Below are 26,892 nucleotides of genomic sequence, written 5' to 3'. Positions count from 1 at the left end.
TTGAGATATTTAATTTGCATACCCACTCATCCTGATGAACTGAAGTTCTAGGTGAGCATGTAAAATGATTGGTTTCACCAAGTTTATGAAACCCGTTATTTTCGTTGGTTTCATTATGACTTAAGGAATGTATCCATAGATGAGTAAAAAGAAGGATCGAGTATTGAAGAAAAATGGAACTTACTTCAAGAGAAGGCTGTTTATTTCCACAGAGAAGGCAATTGGGATAGGGAAGAGGAAGTCAAGAACCCTTGGGTAATGAAGGAAGCAGGCAAGCTGAGATATAACCAGCTTAGAAATGTGATTAATAAAGTAATGCATAACAAAAGGAAAACTATGTAGAATTTTCAGCGAAAATCTCCTGAGTGTGCCAAATCTTTATGTAAAAGGAAAACTGGTTGTAAAATAAATTGTACAGAAAATAGAAAGGGTAAAGTAGAAGTAGCAAACAAAAATGGTAACGACTTAAATGGGCAAAGAACAAGGAAAGTAGTGTACCTAGTCATATCATAAATTCTGTTACAAAGTTAATAATGAACTACAGGCACAGGGAGCAAGCTAATGTATTAATATTTGGATGTTACAAAGGTACAGGTCTTGCCAACACAAGAGCACCAATCACTGTTCAAAATGGCCACCTCGGCCTTCACAAAGGCCCAAAGTCTCTGAGGCCAGTCAGGCCTCCCCGATGGCGCAGTTGTAGCATCGTCGCCTTGTAATGAAGGGGTCCCGGGTTCGATACCCAGTGGAGGCACAAGTGGTTCGGATCCCACTTTAAACTTTAGGTCCAGTCCCAATTAGCCTTACTGTGCATAAAGTGGACTTAAAACAACAACAAAATCAATCAATCAATTTGAGGCCAGTCATCGATCGCAGCACGCACAGTCTCGAGTGTAAAGTCCGCCACTGGCTTCACAAAAGAACGCTTGAGACTCGCAAGGTTTGGATGCTTCTTCCTACAGACCATGCCCTCCAAAATGGACCACAATCTGTAGTCCAATGGGCTGAGGTCGGGGCTGCTGGAGGGTCAATCAGCCGGAGCAATGAAATCAGGCACATTCCTCTGAAGCCACTCCTGTGTGGTCTTTACCTTGTGGGGTGGTGCCGAGTGCTGCTGGAAGCTCCAGGGCTCATAGTTGAACATGGTGCAGGTCAACGATTTCACAATTGGCTCCAACACGGTTGCTTGGTACACTTTTGCATATGTTTTCACACCATGTTCACAGAAGTGGAGGTCAGTTTTGCCAAGGTACAAAACCGCCCACCAAACCATCACTGAGGCAGGATGATGGCCTCTGAGGATCCGTGGTGTGTTTTCACGAGCTTCCTGGGATGTCAAGGCATAAAGATGGTCGTTTTGACGATTATAAGACACTTCAATCATGAAGATTTTTCGTCCATGAAAAGGATCCTCCTGTGACCACCATTTGCGACGAGAATCAAATTTAGTTTTTATCCCTTTCATCTATTCTTTACAAGAATTAATGTAACGAAGACTGGACTTTATGGTGCATTAAATAAATAAAATGGATGTCCAATGTCGCAGCAGGAACTGAGTTTTACCAGAATGGAGTTCCGGTGCATTCCGGCTTACTTTAAATGCTGCTTCCCTCCAAAAAAGGAAAAAAATTAATTTGCGTACTGCAACCACATAGTTATTTGAGGAATAAATATCAAACTGCCCTGAACATCGTTTTCTTGTACAATTTATGAAATGTTTTGTACATTACAAGATCATTTCTAATAAGCCTATTTCTTTCACATAATGTAATTATAATGTAATTCATCTCCTTTGCCACCTCATTCCATAGCACATCAATTTTGTCCTTATTATTGGACCCATAACCTTGACCGCACTGTTAAACTTACATATACAGTGCGTCCATTTCGATCTGCAGCCAAGAGATCGGGAGATCGGAGATGCCGACATTTGAGGCCTTAATGCCCGCTTATTTTTGTGGACATCTTGCAAAACGAGCACTAACCTGTGTTATAACACGCAAAAGTTCTTCTGTAATTCTTCCAAGTTCCACCCTTATATACACAAATAAATACGCTTTAGAAATTATATTAAGAGCCACAGATAATACTCTGTAAAACATTTTAATCATAGTTTTGACCAGTAACGTTCTGCTTAAGTTTATATCCTTGAAAGAGTTTTGTGTCGATGGGGATCGTTTGGAGGTTTCGAATGTGCAACACTGTATCAAGATTACGCTGCAGACGAACCGTTAAAAGCTAATGGTGTTTGTGAGCTTCCTTGCAATCCGAAATCTCCTAGCTCAAGTTTTTTGTTCCTTCGCGACTACAAAGCTGTGAATATAGTGGCAGGCAGATGTAAACCAAGAGCGTGTTAATTTCGTACTGTGCGTAAGAGTGTTATTCTTGGTTACTTGCCGTTACTTGTTTGTGTTATTGCAGTGTATATGTGTGTTGTGTCAGTCAGACGATTGGAATGCCAGCCGCAAGGTTCACGTTAGAACAAAGAATTTTTATGTATGACACTTACGTGAAAACAGACTCGTGTCGAAACGTGTGTAGGCAATTTGTACAGAAATTCCCAGGCGTTTCACCTCCACATAGAGATACGGTTAGACGTCTTGTCCTTAAATTACGAGAAACTGGATCGTTAAATTTTAAAACACCTAAGCAAAAACGACGGATTCTAACCGAAGCAAAACTCGATGAAATTGGTGCAGCGTTAGAACGTTCTCCAAACAAACCTCTACGCCGTGTTTCACAGGAGATGGGCGTGTCAAAATCATCAGCACATACAGCCACTAAGCTACTAAAATTAAAACCGTACAGAGTTTCTATAGTGCAAGAATTACGGCCCCCTGACAACGTAAGTAGAGTAAATTTCTATAATTGGGTTTTGCAGAATATTGCAGATGGTATTGTTGATCCACAGTTAATAATTTTTTCGGATGAGGCATGGTTTCACTTGCGTGGTCATGTTTGTTCACAGAACAATAGATACTGGAGCACTGAAAATCGCCGAATAATACACGAAGTTCCGTTACACGATGCAAAAATTGGTGGGTGGTGTGCTGTAAGTGCCAAAAGAATAATAGGGCCTATATTTTTTGAAGACACATTAAATTCAGAGAGGTACCGCACACAAATACTCGCGCCGTTTTTTCAGTTGTTACCAGATAATGAGAGACAATATGGGTATTTTCAACAAGATTCGGCCACAGCCCATACCGCCGCTGATTCTTTGGACGCTATAAGGGAGGTGTTTGATGACAGAATAATTTCAAGAGGTTTATGGCCTTCACGTTCGCCAGATCTTACCGTATGTGACTATTATTTGTGGGGAACCTTGAAAAATAGAGTCTACCGAAATAACCCTCATAGCATCGACGAACTAAAAGACAATATAAGGGCAGAACTAGGAAGAATTACGGAAGAAGAACTTTTGTGTGTGAATCAAAATTTCATCAAACGATGCCAGGAATGTGTGAATGTAGGTGGACATCAGTTTGAACAACTCTTATAACACAGGTTAGTGCTAGTTTTGCAATATTTATATAAATGTCTGCATATGTCCATAAAAATATGCGGGCATTACAGGCCGCAAATGTCGGCACCTCTGTCAGCGCCGCCCGCCACGTTTCTCCCGATCTCTCGGCTGCAGATCGAAATGGACGCACGGTATATGTGCTGTCAAACAATACAGTGATGAGTCACGCAGGTGGTGTGCTTAGAAGAAAGGATTCGCGCATGCGCAGAGCTTTTTGTCGCATCGTGCTCCTCCGAGACCAACAGTTAATCGAGAGTTTTATTTTCCTGAACAATATACAAAATATGGTTACATAGAAAGATTATTATTTTATGTATACAGATGGATAAAAAAAAGTAGTCAAAATACTTTCGGAGGTATGCGCTTATACCCTGGTAGCTGAAAATTAACCCAGGTCGTCAGTTCCGCGAATTTTTTCGGATTCCCCTGCTTTTTTTTATTCACCCTTTATTTTCCATTTTTGATTACAAAAATTTGATTACTGTGACATTGGCATGAATGCCCCAGTGTGAAGAACCAAATTTGTTGTGTTTTCCTGAACAAAGTTTGTTTTACATCATTCTACAAGGTAAGAAGATTAAGATAAAGGTTAGTAATAGTAGGAAGTAAATATGTGTTAGTGTTTAACATTAATATTATTTATGAATACAGGTACGACATTACATAAGAGTGTAATTGGGTGGGTACTGTTTTGTTAGGATAAGTTTTGTTGTGGGTCGTGTGCATTAGTGTTGATGAATAAGATGAGGTATAGACATTAACATGATTCTGTGATGTTAAGCAGGGTCTATGTTATAGTATGTTATGTTTGAGGTAGTGAGGTATTATTATTGGCTTTGAGATGTAAGTATTAATACTAGGAAGGGATATGAAAGAACGAGTGGTGCTTGATTCAAGGAGACTTGCGGGGGACCAGCAAGAGTTGGTTGGACTGGGATGAACATCGGTACGACGGTTGGTACCCGGGACATCATCAGGAAGGAAAGAAGTAGGGAGGGATTTCCTGGGAAGTATCGGGTACTTTAGTATGTTCGTTAGTTGAAATGTGGAGAATTGTCAAGAGTTAGTGAGAGGAGTTCGCAGAGTGTTTAGTAACGAGAATAGAGAAGGGAGTGTAAGATTACAGTTTAAGAAAGAAACAAAAAAGAAAAATCTGTGTTAGAATTCGGTTGGTTCCTGGGTCGAGTCCTTGGAGTGTTATCCTTTGCCTTTCTCCAGGGAAGCGTAACGTTTTTTTTCTTTCTGCCGTATCACTGTCTTGTGTATTAGCAGTAGCGTACGCAGGATTTTATCAAGGGGGGAGTTATTTCTAAAACTTTCTCCAAATTCACATTGTCATTGTTTTGTTATACTTTAATTAAATAATAATACTCATAATTAATTAATAATACTTATAATTAATTAATTAGCTGAATTACTACTAATACCACTACTACTATTAAGTAGTAGAGATCTACATAAATATAGTATTTATGAAAGCAATAGAATGAAATTACATTCTAGTCATTTGATTTTTATCAAATTCTGGGAGCATTTTTTTTGTTTCTTTGTTACGAAATAATTGTAACATTTTAAGTGTGAAGAAAATCCATAAAAACAAGAAAATATATTAAAATAAATTGAAATAATCAAAGTAAGGAACTCATCCAAGTAGCGGTTGTCTGGTCGGTAGAACATCTGACATCCAAGCGGGAGATCCAGGTTCGATTCCTGGAATTGGAATTCGTTGGAATTTTTCCAGCTTCTTCCCCGCATAAATGTCCCCGATAATTCACATCTGGATTGTCTCGCTGTTCTTGCCAACAAAACATTTTACAATAGTTTAGCTTATTGTCGTTTGAATAATTGTCTAGTCAACAAGGAGAGAGATTTTAAAGAGAGAAATTCAAACGTGCTGCGGTAAACAATGGGAAGGCAGACTGGTGACTGTATTCTTGTCCGCCTAGCCTTTGTCTATACATTAGCCGCTGACAATGAACCATGAACTTTCTTTAGTTAATTCTCATTGTTCACCCAAAAAATACATGTTCATTGAACACTGGCGTACGTAGAGGGGTGGCTGATGGGGTTACAGCTTGAGAACTTTAAAAAATCAAAATGTGTAAATGCGAAACCTCTTTTAAAGTGAGTCCCGATTACCATTTTTGTCTTTAAGTACAATTTTAATTGACCGAAAAGCTTCAAAAATACGAAATATTTTATTATGTATGCATCCTGCCCACCAAAACGAAGCCGTGTGCTATCCACATATACTATTTCAGCCCACCCCGAAAAAAAAAAATCCTGCGTATGCCAGTGTATTGAACATTGTTGCAACTGAGATACAAAACCAACTTTTCTCTTTTAAATCCTAGTTGTCCTCATATTTTATTTGCAAGAATTTGTGTTTATTTTCAAGGCATTCACTCTAAAAGGCATGTGTGTTTGGAATGCTGTGCTTTTCTCCGTGCTGCATGGAAATAATAATTCAAATTGTTATTATTATTATTAATAGTAGTAGTAATAGTATTGTCACAGACTGTGATAAATTGGCCATTTTGAATTTTTTCAACAGCATTTTTCATAATATTTCACAAGCTCAATGGGGGGTTTAAATCCTGTACCCCCCCCCCCTTGCGTACACCACTGTGTATTATTTTTAGTAGTGTCTCCTTCTTGATGTTCCTATGAAAGGTTCTGCTTCATTATCCTCTTGGTGATCTTAGTCCGAAGGAGGGATGTCCTGCTGTTGTTGTTGTTGAGTTTGTCGAAGGTGGATTCGGGCCTCCCCGATGGCGCAGTGGTAGCGTCGTCGCCTTGTAGTCAAGGTGTCCCGGGTTCGATACCCGGTGGAGGCACATGGCACAGTGGTTCGGATCCCACTTTAAACCGTAGGTCCAGTCCCGATTAGCCTTACTGTGCATAAAGTGGACTTAAAACACCAACTTGAAGGTGGATTCTTTGTGATCTTCTGGGGGTACATTAAATTCCGGAGGTAGGGGTTGAATGGGGAGGTGAATGATGCCGGATTTGAAGAGGGAAAGTTCCTCTTTCGACACCAGGTTTGTTAAGTCGTTTAGTAATGTAAAGTGCTCGGGATTTCTTATTAACTGGTACGTGTTGAAGTTTGGTAGCTTTTGTTGAGGTGACTCAAGTGAAATGTTTCGTCTGGTGTGCGGCGGCTCATAAGAGCCCCATGTTAAACGTTCCCTCGAGTCGGTTTGCAACAAAATGACTCGTCGTGTCGGATCTGATGTGCGGCTGGCCTTATCGGTCTATAATTCTTCAGGTTTGTGGTGTTCTTCCTTTCTTTAGGTATCATAGTTACTTTAGCTTTTTTCCATTTTTTTGGGAAGTACTTGTGAGTAGATTAGCATTAAAAAATTTTGTTAACAAGACATGGGTTCTCCTTGGAATATGCTTCAGCATTTCTGGTTTTATTTTATCAGGTCCATGTGCCTTGTTTGTTTTTAACTTTTTTTATAGTTTTTAAAACTTCTTGAGGTGTAGTCAATTCAGGTATTTCATTGTAGTTATTTGTTTTTAACATCTTTAGGTTTTCCTCTGCTTCTCTGGTTGTTGCTTTATCATCCAGCTCCTTATTTAACTGAAATTGTTCTTCTAAAATTCTTGCAAATTTTTCTGCTGTTTCCTCATCTTCTAAAATCTGGCCATTGTCGTTTTTAATTGTGCTTGTTTGTTCGTCTGTTCTTGGGTAATCTTTCAGGATTTTCCAAAAAATTACTATCCAGTGGGGCGACTTCTTTAAATTTTCTTTCCCGGTGTTTTTAATTGGTTTCGATTATTCTATCCTTTACCTTCTTTCTGAGGATGTTCCACAATGATTTATACTTTTTATTCTTGGTATTATTCCATTTTTTTCTACACCATTTCTTTATTTCAGTTAGTGTGTTCAGGACCTTTTCCTCATTCTCTGTGTTTCCTTTATATTTCTCTTCTCTGGTATTTAATTTAATGCTGTATTTATTTCTTACGTTATGAAGTCTATTGCTTTGTCTGTATCTGCTTTGATTTTTTATTTTTATTTTCAGATCCGTTCTTTCGTGCAATCTTTTCTGATATTGTTTCCAGTCTGTGTGCATTATATTTGGATGGGTTGTTGCATTGCTTTCTAGATTGGCTGGTATTCGAAATATAATAGGTAGATGGTCAGAATCTAATTCATGTAGTACTGTTGCGACATTACAAAGATATTAGTTTTTTGTCACTATCATGTCCAACACATCCGACTCTCCATTGTTTTTCGGGTATAAAGTTGTCTCTTTAGGTGCTGTTGCTATAACAGGTAGTTGAGATATAATTTTATATAGTTTTCTCCCCGCTTTGTTGGGATTCTTTGAGTTCCAGTGTTGATGCTTACCGTTTCAATCTCCTGCTATGATAACGTTGTCTCCCAGGTCAAATATATTTTTAAAGTCTTCTTCCTCAATTGTCTTGCTTGGTGATTTATACCCTGCTATAAAGACTATTTGTCTATCTTTTGTTTTTAATGTTATTACTGTAGCCTCTAGCGTTTGGAAAACTAGCAGGTCTATTTTTATGGCCTTCAATTCTTTCTTGATTAGTATCATTGTATCTCCTTTTGCCAGGTTTACTCTGTCATCCCTATATATTGTATAATTTCTTATATTAAATGGAATCTTGGGTTTTAAGTGAGTTTTGTTTATTAAGGCTATATCTATTTTATTTTCTGTCATGTATTTAGTGAGAATCCCTTTCTGTTCTTTTATGCCGTCTTCATTCCATGCAGTTATTCTAAGTTGTCTTCTAATATTTCTTTCAAAAGCACCCATCATCAATCATTTCCGAAATTACTTCTATCGCTGTAGTTATTTTTGAGATATTGTCCTTCTTTTCTTTTAGTTTCTTCATTCCTTTTTTCAGGTGTTTCAGTATTTTCTTAAACTGATCACTCTTCAAGAAATTGAAAGTTGTCTTGATATCTTCCATGAAGTTACCTTCTTCTTCATCTTCGTTTTTCTTGGTTTTATTTAATGGATTTTTCTTATTGTTTATTTTGCTTGCATACGTTGGTCGCATTTCTTTTAGTTTGTGTTCTGTTTGCTTATATTAATTCTTCTTTGTTGTAGAAGGTTTATTTTTGTCTGTTTTTACTTCTTCGATTTCATCATCTTCTTCACTTGTACAACTGCTGCTGCCTGTGGTGGTAACAGTATTTGATAAGTTGTCTTGCATTCTGTTTGTCTTCTTTAAGTTTTCTTTCTTCTGGAAATTTTGGAAATATTTACATCCCCTATAGTTAGCTGGATGTTTTTCACTACAATTTGCACATTTTGGTGCTTCATCTTCTTTTAGTTGACAATTTGCAGCTATGTGGTAATCTCCGCATTTGATGCACCTTGTGGCTGCATTACAGTTGTCTTGATTGTGGCCAATACGTTGGCAGTTTCTGCACTGCATTGCTCCTATTGAGCGGTATGGTTCTATTTTTATTGGGAATTCATAGATATATATCTCACATCGTATATGTTTGAAACATTTTCAGTCCTCTTGAGCCAAACTTGGAAGAGTTTATGGTATATTTTCTCTTGGGTTTGTCTATCTTTCCTATACATTTGGTTAACTGCTTCTACAGGGAAGCCAGCATCTTGTAATGCTTCTATTATGTCTTTTTTTATTGTATCTATTGGTAAATGTCTTATTACTACTTTTAATGGTCTATTATTTCTTTGCATTCCCAGTGCATATTCATATCCTGTTTGATCACAGAATGCTCTTATTTTTTCGAGGTCCTCGTTACAAATGGTTTTGCAATTTTAAGTATTCTTTTGTTTGATAAACTTGAGGCCTATCTTTCAGCGTTCTTGATATAGACTTTACAAAGTTGTATTTTTCTGTGACTCTATATATGAATATTGGTTGTGGTCTTCTCAGGTTTCTCTCTGGATTATAATTCTGGTATGTCTTTTTGTTGCTTTCTTTATCATAGTTCTTCGTTTGGCTAGGTCCAGAAAGATTTGTCTGCCCTTCTCCGCGATCATCATCCTGCTGGTTCTGGTATCTATTACTAGTGGATATTCCATTGTCGTTGTTGCTGGTTTGCTTCACAATCTTATTCCTCTTACTGTTTTGTTCATATGTTGGAGTACTTGTCCTTCTTCCGGTATTTCTTTCTTCTTGACTGTCAACACTTGCTGTTCTATATCTCTTTTTGTTGTTTCCTTTTTCTACTATCATAGATTCGTTTAGACTTCTGTGAAGAACATCCATATTAGCCTCTTCTCTTTCGATGAATTGATTTATTTGTTCTCTTTGCACATTCTTTTTATTAGTATTTTCTTTCTTCTTCGTTTGCTCCTTTCTCATAGTCCAATTTATCAGTTCATTAGTTTTTCACTACGATGATCTCTTTTGCGGCCCTTGTTAGGGCCACAAGAAAAAACTCTGGAAGCAGTTCCTACTCGCAGTATTGGCTCTCCAGTATCACTTTCACTTAATAAGATACCAAGCTCTGTGCACTTACGTGTCTCCTTTGCTCGCTTCTGGGCATGGTTGGGTTGCCTTGGTGGGTAGTCTTATCTCGTCTCAGTAGTTTCCCCTCCACAGACTCAGCTCCCATCCACTGCATCGACGCTGCTGGTGATGTTTCTGCTTCTATTGCCACTTTTCCAAGGAAAGTCTTTTCCGCAATAGAGTTTCACTACTTCTGCTGTAGCGCTAAAACATCCAATATTCAAGGAAGAATCTTCTCTATTTCCGCTGCCCTGGCAAACAATAGGCCATGACCACAAAGTAATAATAGAGTTCCATAGCCACTCTATTTATACCTCTCAAGACTGGAGTTTGCAACTACTTCTTTAGTGGATTCTGATTGATCTCATGATGTTGGGTCAACACTGACAATCTAGAGGTTCAGTTCAACCTCTATAACTGAAATCTTAAGTTTGCTGCAATATATTATTCTTTATTAGTATTAGTAGGCGAATGTGAGTGAATTTCCATCAAATCTTTGTTCGGCCCAATCAGGTTGATGGTATTTGGGGCTGAAGCCCCACTCCCCTTCAAAGTCAAAAAGAAAAGTGTTTACTGTGATGTAAACAACTTCCCAAAACATCATGTTTTGAATATTTGTGTACGTATGTATATACACATGTAATGTACCTAATTGTCTTGTTTTAAATTGTATCAAGCAAAAAATACAAATGTATGCCCTCCTCGTTTAAGAAAGAATCCGAGCTGTGCAGCTGCGTAAAATATATTTCCAATTTCGTCCTTCTGTTATTTATCAGGTGTTCATATCATCCTGATTTAGTTTCTAGAAGCTACTTCCCTGCCATACATAAACTGGCAACAAAAAATGGGCAGGTAGGGTAGAGTATTCATAAGGTAAAAGTTAATTTCTCTACTGTTGTGGCTTCAGAGGGGATTTGGGGTAGCAATTATTGTATGTCCATCCACCCATCTGGCATCATAATATGTACATGTTAAAGTATTGTTGATTTTTTCACCAAGGGTCCTGAAAGTTTGTCAGGCTTTCAAAACTTTCTTAGTTCCTTCTATACCATTCAGCATGAATTGAGCGAAATCTCAATTACCACTGAGGGTCTCATCCTGTCTGCTTCTCTGCTACCATGATCACATTTCCATAGAATACTAACATCATGCTATGTGAGACACACACACACATAATGTCAATGGCAACAAAAAATCCATAGTGCATGGCTGCATACAAACGTGATAAAATGTAATATTTACATGCCGAGTCCCAAGATGTGGACTGTTTCACTATGGCGCATGTTCCTCCACTATGAGGAAAGGGAGAGGCTGGGCTCTCATAAATACCATGTATAAGTGGTTAGACACACCCACTGTGGTACTTGTTGGTGTCTTCAAGGAATCTACGTACGTTGCCATTCCAACACAGACAGGTTTGCGAAACGAGCAATTTTATGCAAATTTTTGATCTCTTCTGCACTTTTAGTCTGGGCTTTTAATTTTGTAGATAACCTAGAATATATGCTCCTGATATACATGTAGTAGTAACCATTTTGCCATGCGGTGGTCCAGTTGGTAGGGTGTCCGTTTGCTACGGAGAACTGGGTTGGGTGACCTAAGGTCGGAATTTTGCGACCTTGTCCCCGCATGAAGCGGCTCTGGGGCTCACCGAGCCTCAAATCAATGGGTACCTGGGTGCAACGCTGGGGGGGGGTAAAGATGACCGAAGCATGGTGCTGATCACATCCCCTTAAGGTGTCTTCATGGCACGGGGAACTTTGGCTTATCTGCCATTCGAGGCAATTTCAATACCGTGGCAGAGTGTTTAGCACAGTGCGGTATGACGCTACTGGACTAGACATGGGTGTTCTTTTTTAGTGTCCCTTCATATCACTTATCCTTATTGTCGCGATTAGCCAAAAGTGAAAGAAAAACGACGTTAAATAACAAATTCACACAACCATTTTGATTAAATTTAGAATAGAAAACGAAGAGTGTAATTGGAGAGAAAAGGGAAATATAAAGAAAGAAAAATGAAAATGGTACGGGTGTGCGGGACAGAATCTTTTTGGTCGGGACGGGAATTTTTTTAAATCCCTACATTCGGCACGGGAAATGTTCGAAATTTCCCGAAGTTCTGAAACTCTCGAATTCTACACGTAATTTTCACTTTAAGTGATTGTTTTTGCATTTCTGGAATACAAACTAACAATTTCCGACAACTTCCAGACATTTGCAATGCAGAAAGCGTCGAGAATTAGCTAACGACTTTTTAAAATGACCATTCGGTATTTCCCGACTGCTCGGGATCCGGAAAAGTCGGGGTCATTTCCCGAAGTCGGAATCGGGACGTGATTTTCTTTTCCCGGTCCCGACTTTTCGGGATCTCGCACACCCTTAGAAAATAGTAAAAAAAATAGACGGGGGAAAGGAGATAGGAAATTGAAGACGAAGTCATAAAGATAGAGAATAACAGAGACTTTTAATCAAACCCCACCTGAAAAACATTCCCGACAACCATCCTTGAGCATAGGCTACTTGGCGACACCACTGTCAAATTATTTTGTTTGTGTCCTTAGGTGGCAGACTGTAACTTCCGTATTTCGCTCCTGCTTAATTCCTAGCTTGCAGCTTTCGTTTTATGACCCGTCTGAAGAAACATAAGTGCAGTTCTCAATTCCAGTAGCTAATTACCCGCATGTCGCGTTCTCTCTACAATAACGGTCATGGTCACACAATGCCAATGGGTAGATTGCAAAACTATCAGTTTTATTTAAATTCCTACATTCGAATGAGACAATGGTGGATCCAGAAGTTGGAGGGGCGAATATCATTCGGATACCTCACTCGCCTCGCCGAGAATCAATTCTAACGTACATTACACCTGCACTGTTGTGCATAAACCATATACAGTACTGTGAATGGGAACAAAGGTGACTCCCAAGTTCTGGAGATTAAAGTATTGTTTTGCTAAAATAAGACTGTAGGGCTGGAATATATGTCTTTATCATAATTCCTCGCATTGCCACGGTAAACTCATCGGTCATATAAGAAAAGTGAATAAACAAAGGAAACAGGGTCCCGCTTTCGATTCCCTACAATGCACAGTCGTTCAGATCCAAATTTAAACTGTGTGTCCATTTCCGATTAGCCTATCATGAGCATAACGTGGGCTTAAATCAAACGTTCAACTTGCTGATACAGAACATTGAGTCTTGAAAAATATTAGCCATAATAATGTATCCAAAAACCTACCAGTTGGGAGGGTCAATCGCCCTCCTCGTGGATCCGTGCCTGGAATGAGAGCATTGTTTATAAAGTCATATATATATATATATATATATATATATATATATATATATATAAGCTGACCTCCGTGACGGAGTGGTTAGCATATCGTTCTACAGCTCCTTGAGAGCCAAAGGCCTGCAAATTGGCTTTTTTGTTGGATGACTGGTTAGCGTATCGTGCTACGAAGCCAGAGGTCTCAGGTTCGAACCCTGGTCAAGGCACGGATATATCATTGTGATTGACCCTACATCCACGTCATCATTAATCCTAATCTTTGCGATTAAGGGCATGCAGAACAGTTTCCGCCAGGCTCATCCCTCCGAGTCAGTGTTGCCAACGCAGCTCTTTTGGGGCCAGATCTGGCTCTTTCGTGGACTCGTTTGACTGTGAACTGGGGCGTCCGCCCCCATGCTCCACTATGGTGCCATCACTGTCTCCGGCGAACATAGACCAACTTTTGCCATGAGTATACATTTTGCACACGGTGTGATATTGTTATATTGGCTGCGTCGCCACACCCCCTCTTACCTTCCAGGCTACTTTTTATAGTCCATGGAGATGACCAAAATATTGTAATCCGGGAATCCTTTATTTTCGATTTCATACGACCATTGGTGGATTATTGAGATGGGTGATACCGCCAGAAAACGTAGAATAAATTGCCATTACTTTAAAGTTAACGGTAATAGCAGCGCCCCCACCCCTTTAACACCTAAAATTAAAATTACCCTAGGAAGCACTTTATCCAGCCTTCGTAAATCTAGCTCCTTGGAAGTCAGTTTTAATTCAATTTAATGTGAAATTTAGCCCTTTATACTCATCAAGTTTCGCAACACTGCCAGGATGGCCGTAGGAGGCAACGAGAAATGCATTGCACTTATGGGAGTATTATTTGATTTGTCCTCTTGGGAATATCAAACTTCCGATGGCATAGAAAAAGATATTAACGAAAAGAGGGCAGTTTGAAGATGTGTTTTACAAGCGGAAAAGTCGAAACTTCCATTTGATTAGCTGCAACTTCAAGTTGTTGAGGGTTTTTTTCTCCATAAGGAATACATTGGGTTCTGAAAATTCTCTTTCATCATATTTTTCAAGTATCGCGTCTAGCTAAATAATCCACATAGAAAAACGCTTCCACTTGAACATGGGAAGAAATGCAGAGTCTTGCATACGCCAGATTTTTTTTACTAGCATTGGCCATTCCGACGATATATTGAAATAAATTCACACATGTAACTGTAACTCCTCACCTTAACCCAGGATGTAGAAGAGGGACGTAAAATAACATAAACAGAAATCAACCACAACACGATATTCGATGTAAACACAAAATAGCAAGAGGAAAAACGGAATGTAGCAAACACCACTTTCGTCACTGCTTCCTTATTTTGTCGCCAAATGATATCGAAAGATAAAAGCTGCCAAACTTAGCGAAATTCTGCCGGAGTTGCCAACTATCAACAACCATGCCCGTAGCTAGAACTGACGTCCAGGTGGGGGGGGGGCTCACGAGTAATCAGGGGGGCTTTGTAAACCAAGTCCATTTTGAAAAGTTTAATAGTATTAAATGAAGGTAAATTATGTGTGTCGGGGGTCATTAAGTTAATTTAAAATATAAAATTTAGAAATATCATACAAATACTACAGTTTTTTTCTATATATTCTAAAACATCTCTTGAAGTGCTAAAGACTGCTACTGACACTATCCCTTAATACACACTCCATACTATATTTGATGATACAGATATTTATATCATACATGATAAAATGTACAATATTCACTTCAATCATAGTGCCTACCGTACATTCCACCCCCCGGCCAAAGCAATAAAACTTGGAATCTGTTGACATTTGACGCAGATGCGAAAAGAATGTGGATAATGACATCAAAGTCACAGATTTCTGTCAAACGAGAAGCTGCAACAGGGGCAGGGAAGGTCCAGATAAAGAAGACTCCCTATGAAAGAACTTTCTAAAGTCTAGAGAATCTTCTAAACACTTGCCGCTGCTTAGACTTCTGCTCATAAAAAAGATGAACGAACGAAGTTCTAAAAAATATATATATATTCTGTCTACATTTTCACTCTCCACCTCAAACAAATTAGAATACAAAATAGTTTTACCTAATGTCAAGGGGGCAGGCGGCAGTGCCAGGGGTGGGCTGAGCCGCCCCCCCCTGCCCACTGCCTGGCTACGGGCCTGTGAACAACTGTAATTGTAAAAAAGTGGCCTGGATCAACCTGAAATAAATATTTGATGTACTTTAGGAATTTGTATACTTATTTACAACTGGAGACCCGCAACAACAAAATATATTTGAAGGCGATCCTTGGTAAATGAACGGTTAAGGGCACTGCTCTAGAATAAAACTGAACCGAGGCTTTTCTTTCAATATTAGAATGTAGACTCTGAGAAACTGTATCCATGGGCGTCCGGAAGGGGGAGACCATGCCCCCCCTGGAAAATGAAAGTCAACCAAAAAATATGTATTTTACACATATAATTTCATTTTAGCCACAATAATATGTGTTAATTATTGCATGAACACCATAAATTCAAATTAAAGCAATGTTTCTTATGGAACAACACTATTTTTGGTGAAAATTTGCCTTCCTTTGCCCCCCCTGGAAAAAAACCTTCCTTGCCCCTCCCTGGAAGAAATCCTGCGGACGTCGATGACTGTATCCCATGCCCATGGGCGTCGGCAGAAATTTTGTAGGGGTCAGGCCTTTGATAAATCTTGAATACTAGAGACAATAAGATAATAATTATTGTTATAAAATAATAACCATTATAAACTAATAAAAATAAAACAATTATACCGAATTACGAATTATATCATTGGAGAAACAGTTTTACTCGATCCGCCAATGATTGATTATCAAGTCCTACTGTTATTCTTTAACTGTTACATTACATTCAGTTAATGTGGTGGATAGTTATTTTATTTTGTTATTACTTTTTGTGCACCTCGTTCAGGAAAAAGCGTTAAAAATTAAGAGTTTAGTAATAAAGTTTACTCTCTGTTACCATTGAGGTAAAAATATAATTTTTTGAAAATTTTAAAACTGTGAAACTTGCATTTTACACTCAATTTTTTCGATCTAATACATTTTTTTTTTTAACTTTAGTTATTTGTTCGAATACTAAATAATTGAACTTGATTAACTATAAAAATATCATGCTTTCTGCTCTGATATCAATATTGCCAATTTCCAGGGGGGGTCGACGGACCTGTTCGACCTCATTTGGTTCGTACCGAGGCCAGCGCCTGAAGTGGGAAATGCTAATTGCAACTTTAATCCATTAGTGGCAATCGTTAACCTGTTGGACGGTAACATGCTGTATATGTTGCTTATCGTGGCAGCCTATTCCGCCGACATTGGAATTATGCTCCCTGCCTTATCTTTCTAACAAATGTTTTCTTAAAATTGGCACTTCAAGGTCAGCCACTACCTCTTTGACCCATTTATACCGTTCCTTTCTTCTTCTTTGCCGAACAGAGAGGATGAAATCAGCTTTGCCAGTTCCACAGCAGTGCTAATTATTGTAACCCTCTTGTTTATTTGTAAACATATAATCATCGTCACAATATAATGGATGACATAATCGACAGAATGATATACGATCTAATGTGGTTGAAGAGACCCGTCGCATCGACAAATAGAGAAATTTGAGGATTTAGGGATGAATTAAGTAGAATGGCAACACTGAAATATGACGTAAACTGGTGAACGTAACCTTGAGCAGCAGATTTAGAAGAAAAGTATTTTAGTTTTCAAGATATCATGGTTGACTAAAACTTGGATTACGTAATAGGCCCAATAATTTGCTGACAGCTGTAATGCCTTTATATTTGTGTTTCTGTCTCTCTCTGCTTCGGGAAATAAATGTTTTCTTCTGAGTTGTGACAGAAGATAGAAACAAGGGACTTTGCTCCTTTAAGAAGATCTGCAGGTGCTTGAGGGACCTCCTTGCTCTTGCGGTCTTTTTATTCTTTCCCGCAAGCGATAAATAACTCCATATTGTTGTCAACTTCATTCCTATTTTCAGAGACGCAACCGCGCTCAATAGATTGCGTGAAAAGAGGTCACCCCCATACATTGTGTGATTTGCAGATGGTTTTGCAGCTCAGAATAATTTTACTTGATTTCAAACCAGCTCTATTTTGGAATGTTTTCACGTTGAATAACAATGACCGAGGTCCAATAAATGTCCAACAATAGGGAACCAAGGAAAGGGAATTTCGTAATACACTACCGTGTACTTGCGTGGTCGTCCAGCATAGATGCGCGGAGGAGGACAGTTGTCATGGGTGTAGCCAGAAATTTAGTACGGGGTAAGTAAGGGGGTATTATTATTATTATTATCACAAAACGACTACTACAAACCAATAAAATAGACCTATTATTATTATTATTATTAGAGCGCGGTGGTCTAGTCTGTATGGCGTCTGACTGCGACGCGGGAAACCCGGGTTCGATTCCAGGAATGGGTGATCTATCGGATTTTTCCGGCCTTAGCGGCTCTGGGGCTCACCCAGCCTCAATGGGTACCTGCGGGATAAAAGCGGCCGGAGCATTGTTCTGATCACATTACCTCCAAAATGGCCGAGATCGAGAATGTGTGTGGCCCTACCACCACATCCCCTAAAATGTGCCTTCATGGCACGGTGCTAATATACACGGGGAACTTTACTTTTTTATTTACCTTCCTACTTCTATCTAATCCTTCAATTTCATCCTTATCGTCGCGATTAGCCGGAGAGGGCAGATAAACCGACGCAAAATAATATAAATATGGCTTCTAAAATCATAAATAAAACTATTAAAATAGTTAACAAAATGAAACATTCTTTCGTGTAAATATTGAAAATATATTTATATCTCTGTGTAATTAAACTGAAAACAATACAGTTTACGTTCTGTCGTTTGAGAACTAATGTAATTTAAGTACTGAAATATTTTTTTTAATGCTATTAAGAAAATATAAAGAAATTTGCGGCTAGAAAGCAGTGCCATGTTTCACTGAACATTCAACACGCCTAAACTTTGAACATTCCGAAATAACGAAGAACCATTGATACAGGTCATTGGCCTCTTTTTCGTTAAAAGCAACTTCTTGTCCGTGACATCGATCGGTTCAGTGTCGTTTGGAGAGCACGACAGTAAGTCACGAATTTGGAAGGAGAGAGAGAGAGAGAGAGATCGCGAACTGAGATACCGGTACTTCAGGAGCCAAGTTTTGTAGTTGTTACTTAAACAAAAATAAGAAAAAAATAATTACATGAACAGATCGAATTACACGATAAGCAATTTTAACGGCATTAACTGAAAAGAAAAATAGACGAGAAAAATGTTACGATGATAACTCATTATCATGCTATCCACTCCATTTAAGTAAATTAATTATAATCTTAATCTGAAATATGAGACTTATTAATCAAAATATTTTGCTTCGGTCGAGGAGTCCGAATCCAGGCTAGAAGTTCCTGACAAAAAAAGTGAGACATTAAATTTATTGTGTACCGCAAATGAAACTGACGTTAGCCAATTATCATGTGTTTACTTTGGTAATAAAGATCGCCTTCAAAAACAGTGACGAATACATTTCTTGCATGACAGGATTGAGTGCACAACGCATTTCGTGACTTCACTGGCCAAAAGTTGTTGTTGCTATTCATGAACTTAGATGTCTTCGAAGCTTCTAATTTTTTACTGGAGATGGCGCGCGGGTTGGTGTACGTCCGTTTAATCCGAGAGAGCGCCTAGGGCAAAGTGATGAACGGTGGAAATGGCTGGTTTGTGCGTGAAGTGAAATCGTCGGGTGTTGTAGTGAAATGTTAGACTCTAGTGGAATGTCGTGTTTATTGTGTTTCGTATGCCTATCTTAACAACATCAGGTATACAGTGTTTTATATATCATTTTGAGCATTGTTCTGTCCGAGTCATGTGTAAGCTAAGAAACACTTGAAAAGTATTCGTTTACCTTCGGGTGTGAATGTATGTTTACGTGGGCTGGATTACACTTACATTCTTAAAGTAAACCTACAAATTATTTATTATCGACCACTTAAATTGCAAGTATTATTATGCGTTGTTTATAATGTTTTAGTAAATATAGAGTTGATAACGACAGCAGATGTAATGGCATTTTATTGCCAGAGCTAACAGGTTGTCTGTCATTCAGAGAAAGTTTTTGACTTGTCCGTCCCTTCCTACTTTTCATAAAGTTTTGCTTGAGATTCGATTTATGCTCAGAATGAATGGACATTCAATTATTCTTGAATAAGAGTAGCAGTAGTTGTATTGTAGTATGGAAATATTTGATTTTCCTCAAGATTGTCATCTGTAACGTATAATACATCCCTTGTACTAAACCAGCATAAATTGTACGTATTCGATTAGGATAACAAATACATACAATACGTACAGAGGTAGCAAACGTAGGATTGACCCTCATGTCATTATACAGTTTTCGGTACATCGCAAATTCTAGTGGCAACAAGGGGAAAGGGAATATAATTTCTACAATGTGAGCAAACAGATATAACGAAAAATGTGTTTTAGAAATATATAGGGGATTTTTGTAATATGCAGATTAGTTTGTACCAACACAAGATTTGTTTATATTCTTGTACGATTCTTCATCTGCCACTTTGACCAACATGTTTTGTCCTTTAGTGTGGGGAGTACTCCTATACATCCTTATCTTAAATCACAAGTATAGACATTTCTATTTTAGTCATTAGAGACTTTTATTGTTTTTGTTCTTGTTAAAGTCATCTCCACACATAAGTTTTAGTCAAGACATTGACTTTTAATTTGTAAGGCCTGTTACATGATACAGGACTGACTTGTGGCCACATGTAGTCATGGACGAAACTACGTTTAGTTCAATAGTAATGATTTGTGAGAGGTCTTCCTGCCGGGCCCCCTCCCACCCACACACACACACTTACCAACTTTCGCAGCATAATATTGATGATGATCCATTCCTCTTTTTTTCTATCACCAGTGCTCTGGCACCTGGACCATGCGCAGGATAATCTTCTGTGGGGTCATATTGCCCCATGTTTACTGTTACGTGTGCTGTGTGCTGCTTTTAACTAGGGAATAGATTTTTTATCCTCGGAGATAGTAGCTATAGTTTTAGTTGATAATAGTCTACAATAATATTAGTTTTCATTGAGGAAGCTTTTTACAGATTTTTTTTCTTTATAAGGCCTTGTCCTCACTTTTGTTTTAGTTAAGTGGCTTATCCTTGTATTGCATGATGGGCACAATAAAACAAAAAGTAGAAATGAAATATGAAGATTTGTTATTGAGGAATGATGTGAAACTTTGTAACCACATGTCGATGGTGATTAAAGTAACCAGCTGACATATGAGGCTTACGAGGTGGACCCAAAAGGGACCAACCAGTATTTAGAGGTTAATAGTGTGATATACGTATGGTTTACATTTAGCCCTATGCAAAGGTTGAAAAATTCCAGGTGCAAGGGGGCCAGTCTGATGAAAATGTTGGCAAGAATTGCATTTGTACAATCTGTGTAGCCCTTCACCTTCTTAAGTACTCAGGTCAGAGGTCAGTTCACTGAAACTTGTTTACCATGCAAAAAATTATCACCTTTTTCCATCATTTCCTTGCCAGCTTCCTGTCTTCGTTGCTCCTTTGTATTTGTAGAAAGCAACCTGTGGAGCTGTTTTGTATTATTTTCTTCCTTTGTTGCACCTCTTCACTTGTTCAAATGTTCTGCTAATGTTTAATTTTTCTATGGCTTTTGCAAATAGCATCTTTATTAATTTGTTTCATACTCCATTTTGATCTTGCCAATATATATATTTTTTACCTCTGGGTTGTTCCAGCCAAACTCCATGGCATAGTGGGCAGTACAGTCAACTATGAATACAGGGGTCCTTAAGTTCGAATCCTGGCCTGGGAATGTGTATTCTTTGTGAGTGTTCCTTCATCAATTTCATCTTATCATCACTCATCCTCATCTTCCCAATTTCTCAAAAGTGGCAGCCCCAAGGAAATTGCCATTGTTCATCTCAAACGTAAGGAATCCAAACAGAAATAAAGTTTGGTTAATTAATGTTTCACCAGGATTATCAAAGGGGTTAGTGAAATGTTTAAAATGCAGAGGCCAAGCCAGACCTTCTTGTTTTCATATTTCATTTATCTTACAAAATAAATGACCCAATTATTTTTCAAAATTCCGAAACTGAGAATTTTTATGTGAGATGTCACACAACAAACTTCATGACTGAATATTCCCCAAACTTACAAAATTTGTATTGCATAGATACAAGAATATATTAAGAAATTGTTATTTATTTATAACAATTACTTAATAATTGATTCTACTACTAAATTTTAAATCGATGACCTGATCCCCTTACAAAAAAAGAAGAAAAAAGTGAAGTCCATGGCCTTAAGGTTTTTACTTTTTTTTAAATCCTTTTACCTATTTTAACCCATACATAATGATTATTCCTTTCCTATGCCTGATGAAGAACCAAGATGAGTTCAAAAATTTGGGTGCTGGTGTTACCATCATCCCTGCATCTGATTCAATAATCTTTCCTCATTGCCAGAACTTACAATTGAATTTGTTTTGTTTTTGTTTCTGTAAGTTGTGGTGGTTCTTTGTGTGTACGATCTGTTGGCAACACACATTTTCTGATTGAGTTTGCCTTCTTAATGTAAATGTACACTTTTTCCACCGTGCTGGTATATGTCTGAATGATCTCTGCTGTTAAGGATTAATGCTAACATTGTGCTAATGTCATCTCTTCCTTTCCCAACTAGGCTTGGGGCCTCCTCGATGGTATAGTACTAACATAATCGCCTTGTAATCAAGGAGTCTCAGGTTCGAATCGGTGGAGGCACATTGTGCAAATGTTCGGATTCCACTGTAAACTGTAGGTAGAGTCCTGCTTAGGCTATCTTTACATAACATTGACTTAAGAACAAAAACTTCAAATGCCAACTATGCTTGGAACTGTTTATGTTGAATCTGTAAACTGAATACCAATAAAATTATATTCCTAGATTTGGATATGCCATAACCTCTTTTCTGAATCCAAGCTTAGTAATTGCATATTTCTCCCAAGATTTCATCATAGGTAATAAAAAAATGTATCCAATTCTGTGAATTGTTATCAGATACATGATATTTATTTATTTATTAAACACTACAGGCAAATGCCCAGTTACAGTGCTTTGAGGTTAAGTTCTGAGTTAAGTTCACATACATGTTGGCAAAACAAAATATGTAGAGAAAGCAAAAACAATTAGAAAATAAACTATCAAAAGGAACAGAATAATTGTTACATAACAACAATATATAATACAAGGGTGATATATCATAAAGTATACAACATACTGTGTTACAATGCTTTTATAAAGGGTTCACATAATATGTTTGCTTTTAGGTCTAAATAGATCAATGTCAGGAGTAGCTATTATTAGAGACTATATTGTACAACACGCACATCCTCCTCATGGGATCAGTTTCAGCCATCCTGGTTCTACCGCATGAATTTTGGAAGAGGTCATTTCTGGGTCTTAATTTTGAGTATGATACATAACATGACATGACATAAAGCATTTTTTTTCTAAATGCAAAATCTGTATTTTTCATTTTCTTTTCAGAATTCACACTTGCATTGGACAACATGCATCCCATTAGGCGAAGGAAAAAACGGCCCAACTACGGGGTGAGGACTGTTGAAGTTACAAGAGGAAAGAAGGAGTTTGGGTTTACAATATCAGGACAACAACCGTGCATACTTAGTTGCATTGTTGCAGGAAGTCCTGCAGAGAAAGCAGGATTACGCCCTGGTGACTATCTTGTTGCTGTGAATGGTCAAAATGTGTCAAAGGTGCCTCATGATGATGTAGTTCGTTTGATAGGCAATTCAACGGGTGTTTTGAAATTACAAATTGCTGAAAACTATTATTCTGATAGTTCAGATGATGATGTTCTTAACACAACTCGTCCCAAACCAAAATACCCTCATAAGCCCAGGCATAGGTTTGTGCAAAGTAGGGCGGCAAAAGTTATCGAGGATCTGCAGACAGGTGCTATGTTCGATGAACAGCCGAGTCGAGGTTTCTCAGAACCATCTAGAAAACCACGGTGGGAATGTGTTAGCTTGCCCAATGACTATGGTGTATTGTTTCCTCTTCCAGACAATATAAAATTGGGTAACCTCCATTACCCTGCAGTTAGTTCTTATGCCCCGAAAAGTCCACATGTAATTCGAGACATTCCACCACCACCAGGTAGACCTGCTTTACAAGCCAAGAAAGAAAGATCGGGAAATGTACATTCTCAGGAAGCAAAATGCAAGACTCATAGGAATATTATCAGGCATGGTAAGCAGGTTGTGGTTCCTCTGATCAAGCGGCAGCATGTTGACCAGTTTTTGTACTTGTCGCTGGAGAAGCCAGAGAGTTCGGTGAGCATTCCAGCGGAGAGTCAACCAGAGGTGCAGTACAAAGCTGTTGTTGGCTACTTGGGCACGATCGAGATGCCGAAGGAACTTCAACCTGGTTCAAGATTACAGGTAATTAGAAACTGCATCAGGAGGATGCGTATCGAGAAGAAAATCCATACAATGGTCCTGATGTCGGTTTACGCACTGAAGGTTGTTCTTACGAACTCGCATGGTATGATGCTTGCAGAGTATCCTGCAGAGAAGATAACGTTCTGCGGCACGTGTGCAGACGATAAGAGGTTCTTCGGATTGGTCACTAGCCAAGGTGTACTTAGTGATGATGTGAGCGAGTGTGGAAAGGAAGATAGCATCCCGCTGTCAAGTTCGTGCCATGTATTCATGGTGGAACCAAAGATGCAACCGCATAGGGAACATGCAGGGAAAGCAGAGACATTTAGGTTGAAGTGTACAGTCAATCCCGAATCTAACAAGTGTGAGGAGTTTCCTGATTCTGCGGACCCTATTTTGCAAGCTGTTACCAGTGTGTACAAGGAGAGGCTTGGAGATGGTGATTTCGGAAGGTCTCCTGGCCTCATAGATGCAGATGTGTACATGAATGCATCTCCGCAGCATAGCAACGCAAGCAGCAATTCCAGCAACAGTGATTCCGGGATCGGTTTTAAAGACGATGGACACCATTCGGATAGGGTAATTGTGGTCGATGTGGAAAACGAACGAATGCACATTCAGAGACTTAGTGAGTGTATGTGTAGGGATGACGAAGTCCAGGTTTCTTCTCAACTTAATAGCCTCAACGAAATCACATGTGCATGTTACAATTCAAGCAGAGACAATCGTTTGACCGTTCGTGCAATGCCTGATCCTGTGGGAGTGTGTAGAAGCAAATCGCCATCAAATGTAGATGATTTCAATGTAGATAGGCAAAAAGTAAGCAAAGCAAACAGTGGACAAAGGTTTATTCTTTTGAAACCCGAAGAATTGCAAAATTGGACTTCCAGCCCTTATCAGAGGAGCGAGTGTGTGAAATTACGTGCAAAAGACCTACGCGATGGTGCAATGTCAGATAACAGTCAAGATAACTTTCAAGAGTTACTATCGTACAAGTTGAGTCCCAAAGTGTTCGGTGTCAAGATGCCTACAAGGAGAACTGCCTCCGATCACCCGGTTGCGCTCAGCTTAGAAGACATAAAAGTGAATAGAAGTATTGAAACTAAGCATGATTTTGCTGACTCTTCACACTTAGAAACCAAAAAGTATTCATCATTAGACTGGGTATCTCAGCAACCACCCTGCCATCCAGGTTCAGTTCCATCTTTCCTCTTTTCATCCGAAGCGAACTTGAGTCGTTCAGTTCAGTCGAGTTTCCTTCTTCCTGGGCGAGCACAGTGGGGAAGTCTTCAGGATCTTCGTACTTCAGGCCTGAGATCAGGAGAACAGCCTCACAGTCATGGCCCTCTTCAACAAGAGTCCAAAGAGAATATGCAGGAAGATGAACAATTGGTAAGTACAGGTTCCCATTTATCCTTTTACCAGGTATTTGACTTTTTTTTTTCTTCATGATTATGTTTAGATGAAGATGAGGTTCTGTGGCGAGTTGTACCTGTAAGAGCATTGTGTATGTACTGGGCTAGAATTCTTTATTTTTCAAGGACCTTCTTCAAATTTTATCCATGCTCATTGTTTCTGCACCTTTACTGAACTTTTATCATAGAGTCTCGGGTAAATTTTGAATGCTTTGAACGAATGAAGATTTGGTTAAATACTTCCGGATTTGCATAACAGGACCTAAAATTTTGATGGACATATTTGTGCAATTTGGATAATTATATTATTTGAGGATTTGTATTTGTAGTTCATGTTCTTTGATATCTTTGTTCTGGTTGTTCCTGTGTGTTTATTCTTGTAGTTTACAGTTGTCGCAAGCATATTTTTTGATGTTACAGCATGTTCTGAAGCATTACATCAAAAAGCAGTGTACTTGTAGCATCTGTAAATTAAAAGAATAATTCTGCAGTGTAAACAATACATACAAACATACCATAAGAACTATGAATTGGGAATGTTAAGCACATGTTTATCATTTGAGCACACTTAAAGTCAAGCATATGTGAATTTTACTGTGCGTGCATGTTGAATGTTCCATTCAAGATTTCAATGGAGAATGATTGGATTGTTTGCATCAAGCTCCTTATGAAATCTTTATTTTCCCTTTCTCAGTTGAAGGTCCATAATTCCATTTTAGGAAACCCATGTTATCATTAGTTTGAAATGACTTTGTGATAAACAATTAGACTTCAACACCTGACCAAACTAGCTTTCATTAAGCTTTAGCCACACATTTCAGTATAAGTTCATAAATGGATGTTGTTCGTTTTTCTCGTCATGCCCAAATAGGATGTGAATGTGCCACACTGTTCTGAACCACAAACAATTATTAGTGCTCTACATATATTTTTCCAGACATTTCTAAGCTTGTAAACGATAAACAAAGCAAATGCTTAAAAACATTAGAATCCTTCATGGAGAATTTGGATAACTTAATTGTGCATGGAGTCTCCAATGCTGTCAATACTTGGATTTTGCATTAATAAGTGAGAAAAATAAATGCAGTTGCTAGATTTTCTTGCAATTTTTTTTGTGTGTGATATTTGCCTAAACAATGTAGCATCCTTCACACCAGAATCTCCTCCTCAACTGCAGGTCAGGACCGATTTCAGGAGAAAGTAAGCAGTATTACTTCTGCCATTCCTGGCGACAATTTCTAGCTGCCCCAGTGACCTTTAAGTGAATGATGTTTGTTCTCACCACCGATATATCCAGGTTCAAGTTTCCATCTGGACAAGGGTGTTATTTGTAATTAACCCTTACTCAGTTTAATGTAATCATCACATATTGTTATTGTTGCACTTAGTCAACAAATTTACTAAGGAGGAACTCAAACTTTTGGATGCAAGGATTTAAAATTTGTTACTTTATTATTTATTTTGAATCGAATTTTTAAGAGTACACATGTGAGCGAAAAAAACTGCCCACCCTCGAAAATTTCAAAGTCCAAATTGGCACGATGTGACAACAAGGCAGAGCAGTATAGCAAACCTCACGTAGGGAAAAGTTACATCACCAAAAAATCGAAGTTTTAGAGATGTTATA

At 38.4% G+C, this 26,892-nt stretch overlaps 1 protein-coding gene across 2 annotated transcripts in view; it reads left to right on the top strand.

Annotated features, from left to right (window-relative positions):
- The first annotated feature begins 18,880 nt into the window (after nucleotides 1-18,880).
- The window catches only part of loco (regulator of G protein signaling family member locomotion defects), a 127,400-nt gene continuing 119,388 nt past the window's right edge, over nucleotides 18,881-26,892 (top strand). Inside the window, exons 1-2 of one of the 2 annotated variants that reach the window (XM_083135509.1) lie at nucleotides 18,881-19,175; nucleotides 22,934-25,242. In XM_083135509.1, coding sequence (XP_082991635.1) covers nucleotides 19,154-19,175; nucleotides 22,934-25,242 — 2,331 coding nt within the window. In that variant the 5' untranslated portion in view covers nucleotides 18,881-19,153. The remainder of the gene's footprint in view (nucleotides 19,176-22,933; nucleotides 25,243-26,892) is intronic. The other variant, XM_083135517.1, reaches the window with a different exon arrangement.

The sequence above is a fragment of the Lepisma saccharinum genome, chromosome 1 (genome assembly GCF_977018435.1).
Source record: "Lepisma saccharinum chromosome 1, izLepSacc3.1, whole genome shotgun sequence".
NCBI lineage: Eukaryota > Metazoa > Arthropoda > Insecta > Zygentoma > Lepismatidae > Lepisma > Lepisma saccharinum.
This window is presented reverse-complemented; position numbering and strand designations above follow the sequence as displayed.